We start from the raw sequence: 13,881 nt of genomic DNA on the forward strand, positions 1-13,881 counted from the left end.
AACAAGTTGCTACAGGGTAAGCACATTGATTTTCGTAGATCTAATGTACACGTTGAGGTGCACCTTGGTTGAGCAGATATGGTGGTGAAGTGTGAGTATAAAGATGGATGCATCTATGCTTTAGAAGGTTAACATCCATGTTGATTCAAAAAATTTTGATAATATATATTTAATACTTTACTTAAATATTAATGGAAGGATATTTTCTTTAAAAAAAAGTAAAAATGAATAAATAATATAACTAAGTCATCTTCGTTAAAAACCTTTCATATATGTAGAGAGGAAACCAAAAAGTGCCAATTTGACCAAAAATTCTAATTACTAGAATTAAAGAGAACGGGTACCAGAAGGAAAATTTTATAAAATGTATCTGCAAATTGAAATATAAAAATTTGATCTTGCAACTTGGTAAATAAAGATTCAAAATGTTATTTAAGAATTTGATTTCATAGATTAAAATATTAATATTTAATGTTAATTTTTTTATCTCTTAGGTTTTAAAATATCTCGGTCATTAATAATATTTATGAATACTCATATATATATATATATATATATATATATATATATATATATATATATATATATATATATATATATATATATATATATTGTTCAACAAAAATAGAAGAAAAAAATATATTTAAACATAAAAATAAAAAACATATTTTTATTAAATATTTTTCGTAAGAAATGAAAAGGATAAACTTTATCATGAGGAAATTGTTAATAAAAAAAAAGTTGCCGAGGCTATTGGTATTAAAACAATCGAGATTTTTAAAATAAAGAAAAAGTTTAAAGAAAATTTTACATATGGACAAAGTTTTAATTCGTTTTAAATTAAATTCATCAAATTATATAGTATATAATATATAAAAGCATGTGAGAATTAATATTATAGATTTTGGAAAAACGGATACATTATGAGAGTAGACTACGTATTTACGAGCAAGTTATATAAATTTTAGGAAAAATTAAACTTTTGGTACTACAATTTTATCATTTTGTGATTTTGGTCATTTATGTTTTCAAATTCAGTTTTAGTTTCACATCTTCCAAATTTTGGTAATTTTATTATTTTTCATCGAGAATGCAAATGTGATGTCAACATTATGTCGGGATATTGCCCATGCCTCTATGAGTTACATACAGAGTAAAACAAATTCAGTGAACTAAAATTGAAATATGACAAAATAAATTATCAAAATAGTAAAGAAACAACATATATGATAAAAAAAGCAATTTTTCCAAAATTTTATATTAAAAATAATTTCTTTTGTAGACTTTCCTTCAATTTTACAAGGATTTCATTATTTGAAAAGTAATTTTTACGAAAAAATTTCTCATTTTACCATTATTCAATGAATGTAGTAATAAAATAAAATTTGTTGGAAATAGTTAATGTATTTAATGATAAGAGCAGGTTGGTAAAATACTAGAGGAAATAATACTAAATATGGAAACTACATTGTATGTTTGGGATGAATTAAAGACAAATGTGTTTAGGACTGAGGGAATATTTATAAATGCAAGTAAATGACTATATATCACACATACATGAAGAAAAGATCTGAAGTGGTGAAGAAACCGTAAGAAATATCGGGATGTATTTTATCTAAAAGATGTAAGACAACCAATACACCCTATTACGCTAAAAAATGAACACAAGAAGCGTAAAATTTTCAAAATGACCCAACTGTGGACATAATGAGTGGCCCAACTATGGACAGTTCAACACACGATGGAAACTAGGCTCTGCTATCATGTTACGATTGAGACTTGGATCTAACTCAACCCCAAAAAACTAGCTCAAAGAGGGAAGATTGTCAAGTCTATGAATGCAACGCTCAGATATTTTTCAACCGATATGGAACACTTAACACTATTCGAGTGGCACCCTGCGGGTCTAGAGCCCGCTGCTGAATTTGTCATCTCCACATCTATCATTCCTTATATGCAAGAGAAGACTGACCATATGCAACACTTTTGAGTTCAATTCGCAGCTTTTCTTTATATAAGGGTAAATTAAAGAAAATCTTCACATCTGTCAGTTTCGAATTTAACTCTCTTTTAACTCTGGGCTAGTGTGAAATCTTATATATTATGTACACAGCTCCATCAATGACCTGTGATTCTCTTTGCTGCTTTTGGAATATGCAGGTATCAACTTTTCAGTGACGGTACACAGTTCGAATTCGTGTAAGAATTCTTCAGCGAAAAAGGGTTCCATGAATTCCAACAATTGGCTCTCATTTCCTCTTTCTCCCACCACCCATTCTTCGTTGCCACCATTACACGTGCAGACGGCAGACTCTCATCACTTCTCTTTAGGCTCGGTTGATGAAAATTACGCTGAGACTCCATTTCAAAGCCAAGGTAAATTTTAGTACATCTCAGTGAAGTTTGGTCACTTGATGTTTACTATCTCCGAGTCCCAATACACATCGAATTGCACTACTTGAGTAAATTCTTGAATGTGTGTGGGAGTTTGGTATTATTATTAATTTTTTGGTTGGTTGTTGGTAAGATGTAGCATACGCAGAGTGGAGTTTCATTAACGCTGAACAAGGGATCAACAAAGGGCCAAAGGTTGCTGATTTCCTCGGCGTGAGCCGACCGGGTAACCAATTGGAACTCGTCCCTTACAACGATATCCACACGAGGGACGACACAGATTACTTGTTCTCGAGCAACAGCCTCGTCCCGGCGGTGCAACACAGTTCGGCTTCTGTTGCCACCACAAATCTCCAAGAAAATGGCTGTAAAATGCAGCAACTGACACTCTCCATGGGAAGTTGCAAGGGTTCAACTAGTGAAACCAGTGCTAGCGCCACTCCTAGTGTCGATAACAGCAATACTAGTATTGTCGAGGTTGCCTCCAAGAGGACTTCGGAAACGTTCGGCCAAAGAACATCGATATATCGCGGCGTAACCAGGTGATACTCGTTATATTTCTCTATTTTAAACAACAGCCAAGACTTTCAGATGAGCATGTTATTAGGGTTTTCCAACTTAAGTTCTTGTTTCAACCTTCAGCTAAAATCATTTACGGTGTCAAGAAAAGTAAAAAAAACAAAAACAAAAACACGAAAGCACTATACTTTATAACCATCGAAGATTTTATCGAATACATATATAGAGTATCAAAAGATATTGAATTTACATCGAGGATTCCGAGTTCTTTCCACTTTTTCGAAGAATCAATTTCATGGATAAATAAAAGGAATTGAAAAATACTTTTTGTGTCCAATATTTTCCCCTTTTATGGTTCTGGTTTACTAACTTGTCAATTTTTTTATTTCGGTACATTAACTTTTCGTATTCGGCTATTTTGGTCCATTCTCTCCCGAAGTTGCCAATTTCTGCGATAAAAGGTTTACGAGACGATGGCTGAAGCTGATGTGGCTAAACAATTGGGCATTTCTTGTTTTTTTTTTTTTTGCCAACTAGGACGCCAATTAATAGGGAAAAAAAATTTTGGTCCAATAATTTGTCAATTTTTTTGTTTTTTGGTCCTCGTATAATAACTTCTAAATTTTCACTATTTTTGTCTATCTACAAATGAAATGTTCAATTTTCTCCAAAAAACCTCTAATTAGATGATCGTTAAAGCACATTTTGGTGTCACAAATATTGAATGTTTATGGTGGAATGCATAGAACTTGTGAAATTTTTTTGTTCGACTTTTTTTTATGTTAATTGCTCCTAAATAAATTTATTTTCCTTCAAAATCGAGAAATCCGTGAATTTTTGGTAACTTTAGCTTTAACCACCTCCAATTAACATTTTTTGACAAAAAAAATGAACATTCTACTGTTAGATGGACAAAAATAGTCAAAATTTAGAAGTTATTGTATCGATACCAAAATTGAAAAGTTAGTGGACCAAAACAAAAAAAACAAGTTATTTCACCAAAACAAAGAATCGTCATTTTTTTAACCACATAAGCTTCGGTCACTGTCTCGTATATTTATTTTACATATATAATAGTATGGATTTCGAAAAAACGAATGAATTTTATGGCTTGGCTTTTGAATTCAGGCATAGGTGGACAGGAAGGTATGAAGCCCACTTATGGGATAATAGTTGCAGAAGGGAAGGTCAATCTAGAAAAGGGCGTCAAGGTAACAAATTTATTTAATTTCGTAATTATTAACTTCCAAGAAATATTTCAAATATCAATAATCAAAATTTTAAGACAATTAATTTATTTTAATTTTCTCTCTTTTTTATGGCAATAATTACCACTACAACTGCTCCTTCCTTTCAGTGTATCTAGGTAAGTGAATTAATTTCTTCACCAATTTATGGGTTCTTCAATATATTTATTTGTAAATTGGACTATTTTAACTTCATTGTATTGATTTTCTTGAGTAGGTGGTTATGACAAAGAAGAGAAAGCAGCTAGGTCCTATGATTTAGCAGCTCTAAAATACTGGGGTTCATCTACTACTACCAATTTCCATGTAAGTTAAACAATGAAATAAGTCTGAGGGGGACGATTTAATTTATTGTGATTACTAATTAAATCATATTGCATTTCCAGAAAATTTTGAAAAAAAATCCGATTTCTCTTTAAATTTAGACAATGGAATGTATAGATAGAACTGTTTCTCCTTATCCGGTCCTCCCAAAAAAATAATTGGCGGAGAACTAAAAAGTTGGCTATGTTCAGATTTTGGTCATTTAAATAATCGAAATTTTGTTTTAGTATAATAAATTAGTCATTTATACTCGGGAGTTGGCGTGATTAGACCAACATAACACCAAATGCTGTGCATTTTTTACACGAGATGATCACATGATCATCTCGTTTAATCTGACAATTTTTTAAATTTATATTATATATATGTTATGATGTCCACAAGATGATCATGTGATCGTCTCGTGTAAAAAATACCTATCGCCAATTAATGTTGTGTTTTCAATACAGTAAATCATCCAAATCCCTTGCATATTAGTAATATCTGATTTCAAATAAAAATGTTACGGCCATGCATGTTTGCACCCTGTTGAATAAAAAATAAAGAAAAGTGAAAACAATAAATTTTTTATAAAGGCTAATTTTAAGCGATTAGTTTACTGAAAATTTTATATGCTCCAAATTAAATTGTAGAATGATTTAAATAATTTTTCCAACAATTAGATTTTCTTCTTTCTTTTTGTGAGATATATATCATTTGACTAATTTCAGATCAGCAACTATGAAAAGGAGCTTGAGGAGATGAAACTCATGACAAGGCAAGAATTTGTGGCTTCCATCAGAAGGTACGTAGTTAAAACTAAGATATATATATATATATATTCAGTTATTATTATGAATAATTTTACATTGAGGGTAAGGATTTTTTCGCTTTGTCGTAGGTTTGAACAAAAGTTGTTCTCATTATTAAGAGAAGATTATGTCACTACATCACTACGAGTGACGACGGCATATTCGATTTTTGTGTGTAGTTAAAGAAACTTATAGACTTGTCAGAAACAATCACTAATTTAACTATATATATAGTTGAATTAAATTATATTAGTATGAAACATTCGTCACTATTTTATTGAACTGCAGGAAGAGCAGTGGGTTTTCCAGGGGGGCCTCAATGTATCGTGGGGTAACAAGGTATTCAAATATTTACTTTTATATATAAATATATAGATGATAACATATGATTTAACTGATATATATATGTATAGTTTGAAACCTTAGAAAAATTATTCAATAAGTTGGTCAGTTTTGACTTTCGTTTTTATAAATTGTCAGAGTCAATTCTTGATACAATATAATTTTTTTTTTATGAAGTGGCGTCGAACATAATTGACATGTATAGTGGCACATGAGTACTCTGATACAAAGAAGTAAAAGAAAAATATAACCTAGCTTATTATACTAAGATCAAACTTCTTACGGTTTAGACTACCGATAGCCAAAACAGCACAACTTTTAGATATATAGCGTGCATATAAAATTTTGGTGCCGTTGTTCTATTTTGAATTTTCAACTTAATAATTAATATACTTTTGAATATTCAGGCATCACCAGCATGGAAGATGGCAAGCAAGAATAGGAAGAGTTGCTGGTAACAAAGATCTCTACTTGGGAACTTTCAGTAAGCCATCAAACACTTTTTTTAAATCTGAAATTCACTTCCTTTAATCAGTTATCATAAGAAAATAAAATAATTACTAAATTATTTGAACTTTTTTCCAAATAATTTCCAATGTTGTGGATAATATTCTAATTCTATCACATGCATGGCACTGTTCACAGGCACTGAGGAAGAAGCCGCTGAAGCATACGACGTTGCAGCCATAAAATTCAGAGGTCTAAACGCAGTTACCAACTTCGACATGAATCGGTATGATGTAAATGCGATTCTCGGCAGCACCACCCTGCCCATCGGCGGTGGCGCGGCCAAACGTCTCAAGGAAGCGCAGGCGATGGAGTTATCGAGAAAACACGAAGATATCATGCACTTAACCTCAAGTTTCCCCTATGGCAGCCCTAACACAACCACTTCTCTTCAATCGAATTATCCTCTCCTGCACGAAACTCAACCCTTGCTCACTCTGCAGAACCCTAGTTTTTCGCTTTATGATCAAGATTCAAGAAGCCACCAAAGTTTCGTCATGCATCAGAATGCTCAGCTTTACAACCAATGTCTGCAGAATAATCCTGTTCTGTTGCATGGGTTGATGAACATGGGCTGTTCTTCTTCTTCATCATCATCATCATCATCTGTGGTAGATAGTAATAGGAGGGTTTTTCGGGAAACGGGTTCGGGTTGTGTTTGAATAGTTCGGGGTCGGGTAACGAAGAGAATGCTGTGGTGAAATTGGATCATGATCGTTTCTCTTCTGCTGCTGCTGTGTTACTTATACCGGATGGTCCGGGGAAACTATTCAGGGATCAAATGCCAGTGTTTTTAATATGTGGAATCACTGAGAAATTTTTACTTTGTTTTTTTTTTTTTTCCAGATCACAATATGGAATTGAACTAACATGGTATGAATGTGATGATTAAGAACCATGCATTATAAGGGTTTAATCATTCAAATTTTCTTGATCTCGACAATTTTGTTTGTGGACTAACATTACTCTTGATGTTAAACTTAGCAGAGAAAATTTAAGTGATATTATATCTTTTTTTTTTAAATGTAACACGTTTTGTCTTTTTATTCTCTAGGTTCTCATCAAGCATATATATAATTTCTTGCTATGTAGTTTAATTACCCTTTACATCAAGTTCCTTGGACTTATGTCATTGGTAGAAGAATCTAATATTGCACAGTTTTTTTTCGTCGTGGTTCAGTCATGCGTCGTGGCTCAAGATTCGGACTAATTAATCCTATACTAATTGACATGTCTTGCTTTGTTTACAACATATAGCTATAGATGGTGCGAATAGGAATTTTGTTTGAAAAAAGTATTTAGTTATGTTCAAATCTCAGATTGATATATATAGACTTTGGTTGACGGGCTGCGAAATTCGTATTAGTCATGAACAATTAAATTACGATTAAATATGAAATATTGTATAATAATTATAACTCAAGATATTTAGCATATCTTCTTCAATAATCTGTGATATTCAAGTAAAATTCCTAATTAGTTAAGTCCTAATATTTTTTTTTAAAAAAAATTGATTACTCATGAAGATGATTGACTGATACATAACATATTCAGTACGTTATGGCTAAATTTTGCTTTATTAGTCTGCTTAGAATTCCAAAGCTCCCGATTTTTAAAGACTAGCTTGATTAAAAAATAAATAAAAATAAGACAAAATGGGCAATTTGTAATTTAATATGCCATCCTATTAACTTCCCATGACTTCCAGAATACATTTTGATACTCCTAAAGTTCTCAACAGAATATGTTTTTTTCCTAGAACATGAGACTTATAAGATTCTCAACAGTATATGTTTTTTTTCAACAGTATACATTTTGATACTCCTAAAGTTCTCAACAGTATATGTTTTTTTTCCCGGCTACATGGGACTTATATGTTTTTTTCCTAGAACATGAGACTTGTATGTTTTTTCCTAGTTTCATGAGACTTATATATTGAGCCGAGCTAGTTGGGCTTTTGTGATTTTGCCCAACTCTGTGAGACTTATGTATTTTTTTGCCAGCTCCGTGCGACTTATATATTGTGCCGAGTTGGTTTGTCTGTACAAGTTTTTCCACTTTGAGGCGTCTTTGTGAGATGGCCAACTAGTGTTTAAGTCGAACATATAAGAATACATGATAAAATATTTTGCCACTAGAACTTAAATAATATTCTGTATGAGCAGAATGGAAATGTAGCTTAAATTAAAAAAAGAGCTAGAATCACTTACTTGTCATCCGAACTCCCTAAAAGTAATTTTCTTCAGATGGCAAGTGTTCCAGGGCCGCTTAGTCTTCTTTCCTTTAGCGTCTTCCATCTAATATGTTGTTATTCCAACTTTTTCCATGATCTCGATGGTCTCTCATACTTGGGCTTGAGCTTCCTCTTTTCTCCTTGTTATTGAATTTTTCTCCACCAGGTCCCTCGGTTCGGACGATCGAGGTCGGACCCTTATATTGTAGAGCCATTATTTTGCGATAAGCAGATACTTTTTTTTCTGCAAGTATATCCAAGTCCATGGCCCGTAAGTCAGCTTTATCCGATATGTAGGTTGTTAATTATATATAAGGCACTGTCTTGGACGATCTCCGCTGTTAGGACGACTTCTGAGCCGTAAACCATGTTGTAAAGAGTTTCTCCTGTCCCATCTCGTTCAATAGTGCGATAAGCTCATAAGACTCTTGAGAGCTCGTCCACCCATTTTCCCTTGGCAAAGCCAAGCCTCAACATCAATGCTTATACAATTGAACTGTTAGTGACTTTCACCTGGCCATTACTTTGAGGATATTCTACGGACATGAATTGATTGATTTTCATGTCTTTGCACAACCCTTAAAATTTCAACCCGTAGAACTATCTTTCGTTGTCCGAGATGTCTCCTAAGAATACCAAAGCGACATACAATGTTTCTTCGAGGAAATTTTAACATTTCATTTTCTGTGATCCGAGTCAGAGCTCGACTTCCGTCCATTTGAAAAATTAATCCAATTCGACCAGCAAAAATTTTCTTTGGCACGTGGCTTTAGGGAAAGGTCCGGCAAAGTCTAAGCCCAATTTGTCAAAAGAGCATGGTGAAGTAACAAATTTCATGAGCTCGGCCGGCTGCCACTGTATTTAGCATGTCTTTGACAGATTTGACATTTTATTCATATGGCCATGGAATCCTTCTTCAAATTAGGCTAGAAGAATCCGTCTAGGAGGAATTCTGAGCTAAAGCCATGTTGTTTAGATGATTTCTGTAGCAGCTTTCGTGGAGTTCTTGTAGCACGTAATCAACCTCCTCTTTCCCCAAACATTTTGAGAGAGGTCGGGAGAAAGATTTTTTTGTAGAAAGTGTCGTTTAGGATGACAAAGTGAAGGGCTCTCCTTTTGACTTCCCGCATTCGTTTATGCTCAGTAAGGAGGGTTCTTGAGCTCAAGTATTAATAAATATTATATATCTAATATCCTTATCTAATTTCTGACTTAGTTTCCTGAGTGTGTTCAACCTGATAATCAGTTCCTACCTTGTTATATCCGAGCTGGAGGTCGGACAAAAGCACTGGTCATTTTGGCCAGATGGTCAGCCATTCCATTCTCAGTCTTGGGTATGTGCTGAATGGTTAACTAAGAGAATGCTTCTGCAACCTAGTTAAAGTCTTGGGCATACTTGATAGTTTTATCATTTTTCTCTAGAATTTCCCATTGCTTTGTTGGATCACGAGCCGTGAGTCTGAATTAAGAATGGTACGACATATTCCCATGTTTTGGGTAGTATTTAGACCTAGCAGGTGAGCTTCATACTCTATTTCATTATATGTTACTCGAAAGTCTAAATTCATTGCTAGACTTATTTCTTTTCCCCAAGGTGACATTAAAACAATATCGACCCCACTACTAGTTTGTCAAGAAGAACCATCCATATAGAGTTTTCAGTGTTCTTCCTCATCCACTTGAATTGTTTTGTGGAGTAAGTCTGCCAATGCTTGGGCTTTGATGGCAATTCGGGGCACAAATTTTATATTGTATTCGCTAAGCTCGGTCACCCACTTAAAAAGTCTTCCAAAAGCATCTGGGTGAGAAATAATTTTCCCTAAGCACGGTGATGGAGGGTAAAGGAAGTACGACCTCAATTTCTGAGCAGTTATAACTAAGGCCAACACAAATTTTTCCTGTGTGGTGTAATTGAGCTCGTCTCCCTTCAAAGCATGGCTAATGAAATAGTTGTGTTGATGGGTCGAATTCCTCAGACCAATACCGAGCCGACGGCCCGAGGAGTGACTACTAGTTAAACAAATAATGTCTCTCTCCTGTCCAGGTTATTAAGTACATGCATCTCAGAAAGTAGGACTTTAGCTCCTAGAAGGCTAGTTCACTTTCCGTATTCCACTCGAAGTTAGAGGTTTTGAAGAGAATCTTGAAGAAAGGGAGTGCCAAGTGACCGGGATATGAATTGGGACAAGCCTACGATCACCCATGTCAACTTTTGTACTTTGTGAAATTTTTGGGCCGACCCTATAGTAGTGATGGCAAGAATTTTATCCGGATTAGCTTCGATATCCCTTTGAGTAATTTATATATCCTAAGAACTTGGCTGTTTATAAAACAAAAGTGCACTTACTCGGATTCAGCTTGAGTCGATAGTTTCAAAATGTGGAAAAATTTTCTTCCAAATCACCAACAAATTCTTCAGCCGCTTTGGTTTTGATCAGAATATCATCCACATAGACTTTGATATTTCGGTCAATGTGGCCCTCGAAAATTTTATGCATTAGCTTTTGATGTGTGTCCCCAGTATTCTTAAGCCTGAAAGGATTATCATGTATCAAAATGTCCCGTCTGAAGTGACGAAACTTACTTTGTCTCTGTCCTGCTCGGCCAAAGAAATTTGGTGGTATCCTTGATAAGAATCGAGGAAGCACAAAAGTCTTTGCACGACAGTGGAATCGGCTAGCTGATTGACTCTCGATAGTGCATTATAATATTTGGGACATGCTTGGTTTATGTCTCGAAAAGCTATGCAAATTCTCTATTTTCTTGTGGATTTGTCCACAAGAACTACATTGGATAATCAGCTCAAGAATTACACTTCCCTAATGTGCCCGGATTTCATCAGTTTTTCTTCTTGCTCGCATATAACATCTTTTTCTAGAAATTACACGTACTCTGAGTTCAGTCTGGTAAGAAAAAATTACCCGACTGGTGGTTAATATGAGCTAAGTTTGGCCCGAGCAGTACCTCTGGGCGAGAGAGTACCGAGCTGAATCCTATGTAGATGAACAAATGTTATAGGGTGCCAGAAGAGTTTTTGGCGCAACTTATTCGATTCTTAAGTCAATTCGGAGAGAAAATATAAGAGTGCAAATATAATAGTGCTTGTGTAAGTAATGAGTGAATCTCCTTAACAATGAAAATTATATGGTATTTATAGAGGTATGAAAGACCAGAGTCTGTGTATGACAATAATTTTGGTATAGGTAAGTTGTCTTAAACAAGATATTCAATTTGATATTATCTCATTTTTAGTTATTTGAATGGTATATCTTTATTTTTTTTGGATTATTTCCCCATCACAGAAGATTTGTATAGAGTTTTACTTGGGTTGAACTTTATTCACCGTAATATATCTTTGGGCTCGGGTAAGTCTTCTTCGGAGGTTGGTTGTTCGGAAGATGTCATTTTAAAAGGTTTTTACCGAGTTGAGGACAATCCAAAACCTGAGTCGAGTACTGAGATCATTTGGGTTGAACCGTACTAATTGCAGGCCTACCATCCTTGAAGCTGGATCGGGCTTCAGGGGAAGAGATCGAGTCGGTTATACCATTCGGTTCGAATTTTTCAACGGTTACCAATTATTAATCTATAAAAGTCTGTCTATAAATATTAGATTTGTCCCATATGTGCTTCGATCCATTTAGCATATCCATCTTCTCACATATATTGAGTTCTCTACTCAATTTTTCGTAACCATAATCTAAAATAACGTCGGAGGAGTTGTGTCGGAAAACTATTTCGACTCTTTCCTTAAGATTTTGTAGGTCGTGCGCATAGGCGATCATGACTGTCGTGCGCATAGGAGTATGTCTCCTATAAGACAGTCTCGCAGATGTATACCCATGACACGTATCGACCGATCCATACATAAAGTGAAAAAAATATACATTTTGCATTAAAAGGAAAAAAAATCACGATTTGAGCCGGATAAGAGATTTGTGAAACAAAATCGATCTTGATTTCATAAGAATTTTTGTTTTTTTAAATGAGGTGACACGTCTACCTCATATTTTCCAGGTATCATCAATTACTATTCTTCTAAATTATGGAGGCGTCATAAAATTATTCAATATTATACGATTAAAAAACTGAATCTTTTTAATACACCTCATATCAATATTAAAGAAAATCCACAGGAACTCTAAATTCTATTTGTATATTTTAAAATAAAATAATTTATTTAATTGCTAGTTTTTCAAACATTCGTATTCGTATGCCCGTAATTGAGACTCTACGGGGAAACACGTCAATACGGAGCCAAAATGGCGTTGTCAATGGCCCAATGAAAAAATTAAAAGAAAAAAGTCAGAAGGGCATTAGCGTCATTACACATGTCCCCAAACGCCTGATTCCGAAATAACCCCACAAGATTTACATAATTAAATAGCGTGCCCATATTTATTGTCAAATCACAAATGTAACCTCATTTCCACCTCCATTCTGCGTAGAGAAAAAGGCAGAAAAAGCACATTTGCTTCGTCTCTCTCTTTCCCCAAAAAGAAAAAAAGAAGAAAGAAAAGCGAAAATCCAATCCAGAATATGGCGCAGAAGAGGGAGAAAGAAGAAACCGAGCTCAAGGTACCCGGAAAGAACCTACCCATATGCAACCCTCCGCCATCGATCCCCCCGCCGTCTACGTCGATTCTTGCCGCCACACGGCCGCCGTCAGAAATCCCAGATCCCAAGTCGTCTACCACCTTCACCTTCGGAGGCAGCTCGTCAAAAGAAGCGGATCGCCCAGGGGTGTTGAAAAGACCAAGAAACGTGACCCGGTGTTCCGGGTCGGGCTGCCGGAAGCGGATCGGGCTGGTGGGTTTCCGGTGCCGGTGCGGGGATGTCTTCTGCCCGGAGCACAGGTATTCCGACCGGCACGAGTGCAGCTACGATTACAAGGCCGCCGGCCGAGAGGCCATCGCGAGGGAAAACCCGGTGGTTAGAGCTTCGAAATTACTCAAGGTTTAAAAGATGAATTCTTTTTTTCTTTCTGTCTTCCCGTGGAATCGAAGATCTGCTGGGTTTGTCGCATGTTCGTGTAGTTTGAGCTGGTCGATTCGTACGACCTCGGTGCTAGCCGGACGCCGCTGACGGCGGCGGGAAGATGATGTAAATTTGATAAAAGGATAGGGGTATTACCGTCATTTCAGTTATTGCGTGGTTTTAATTTCCTTTCGAGGAAATGTATTTCTAGATTGTTTGGCAGGTAAAGTATTAAGATAATGACTAATTTGAGGATATTGGTGGTGTCGATTTGTAATAAACGATAAATATGGGTGTGTTTCGTAGTTTAATACAAATTGGTGGTGTGGATTGCAATAAAATAAAATGATGGTATCCACGGGTGGTAGTTACGGTGTATAATTGGTGTTGGGTCTAATTGGTGGCTAAGTGATAAGTAGGAATATGTGGGGTTTCTTGCTTTTTGGAATTCGGCACACAATTTTGTGGACCCAAGTGGGATTGTTACTAATTTGGGGACTAAATTTAATAAATTTTAGATAATATATTTGGAACTTAAGAAATACAA

The 13,881-nt window shown here is 35.1% G+C and overlaps 2 protein-coding genes across 2 annotated transcripts; both read left to right on the forward strand.

Moving 5' to 3' along the window:
* The first annotated feature begins 2,004 nt into the window (after positions 1-2,004).
* LOC140822696 (AP2-like ethylene-responsive transcription factor PLT2) lies at positions 2,005-7,058 on the forward strand. The gene is given in 12 exon segments (XM_073183535.1): positions 2,005-2,020; positions 2,161-2,376; positions 2,528-2,936; positions 4,042-4,124; positions 4,271-4,279; positions 4,378-4,466; positions 5,195-5,268; positions 5,564-5,614; positions 6,025-6,101; positions 6,263-6,710; positions 6,752-6,860; positions 6,863-7,058. Coding segments are annotated over 11 exon segments (1,572 nt in total). The 5' UTR covers positions 2,005-2,020; positions 2,161-2,228; the 3' UTR covers positions 6,938-7,058.
* A 5,838-nt stretch (positions 7,059-12,896) lies between these two features.
* LOC140822693 (zinc finger A20 and AN1 domain-containing stress-associated protein 5-like) lies at positions 12,897-13,319 on the forward strand. Its single transcript, XM_073183529.1, has one exon. It carries the CDS (start codon positions 12,897-12,899, stop codon positions 13,317-13,319), a length of 423 nt encoding a protein of 140 aa, XP_073039630.1.
* The last annotated feature ends 562 nt before the right edge of the window (positions 13,320-13,881 follow it).

Source organism: Primulina eburnea, unplaced genomic scaffold (assembly GCF_022965805.1).
Source record: "Primulina eburnea isolate SZY01 unplaced genomic scaffold, ASM2296580v1 ctg9_ERROPOS1000000, whole genome shotgun sequence".
NCBI lineage: Eukaryota > Viridiplantae > Streptophyta > Magnoliopsida > Lamiales > Gesneriaceae > Primulina > Primulina eburnea.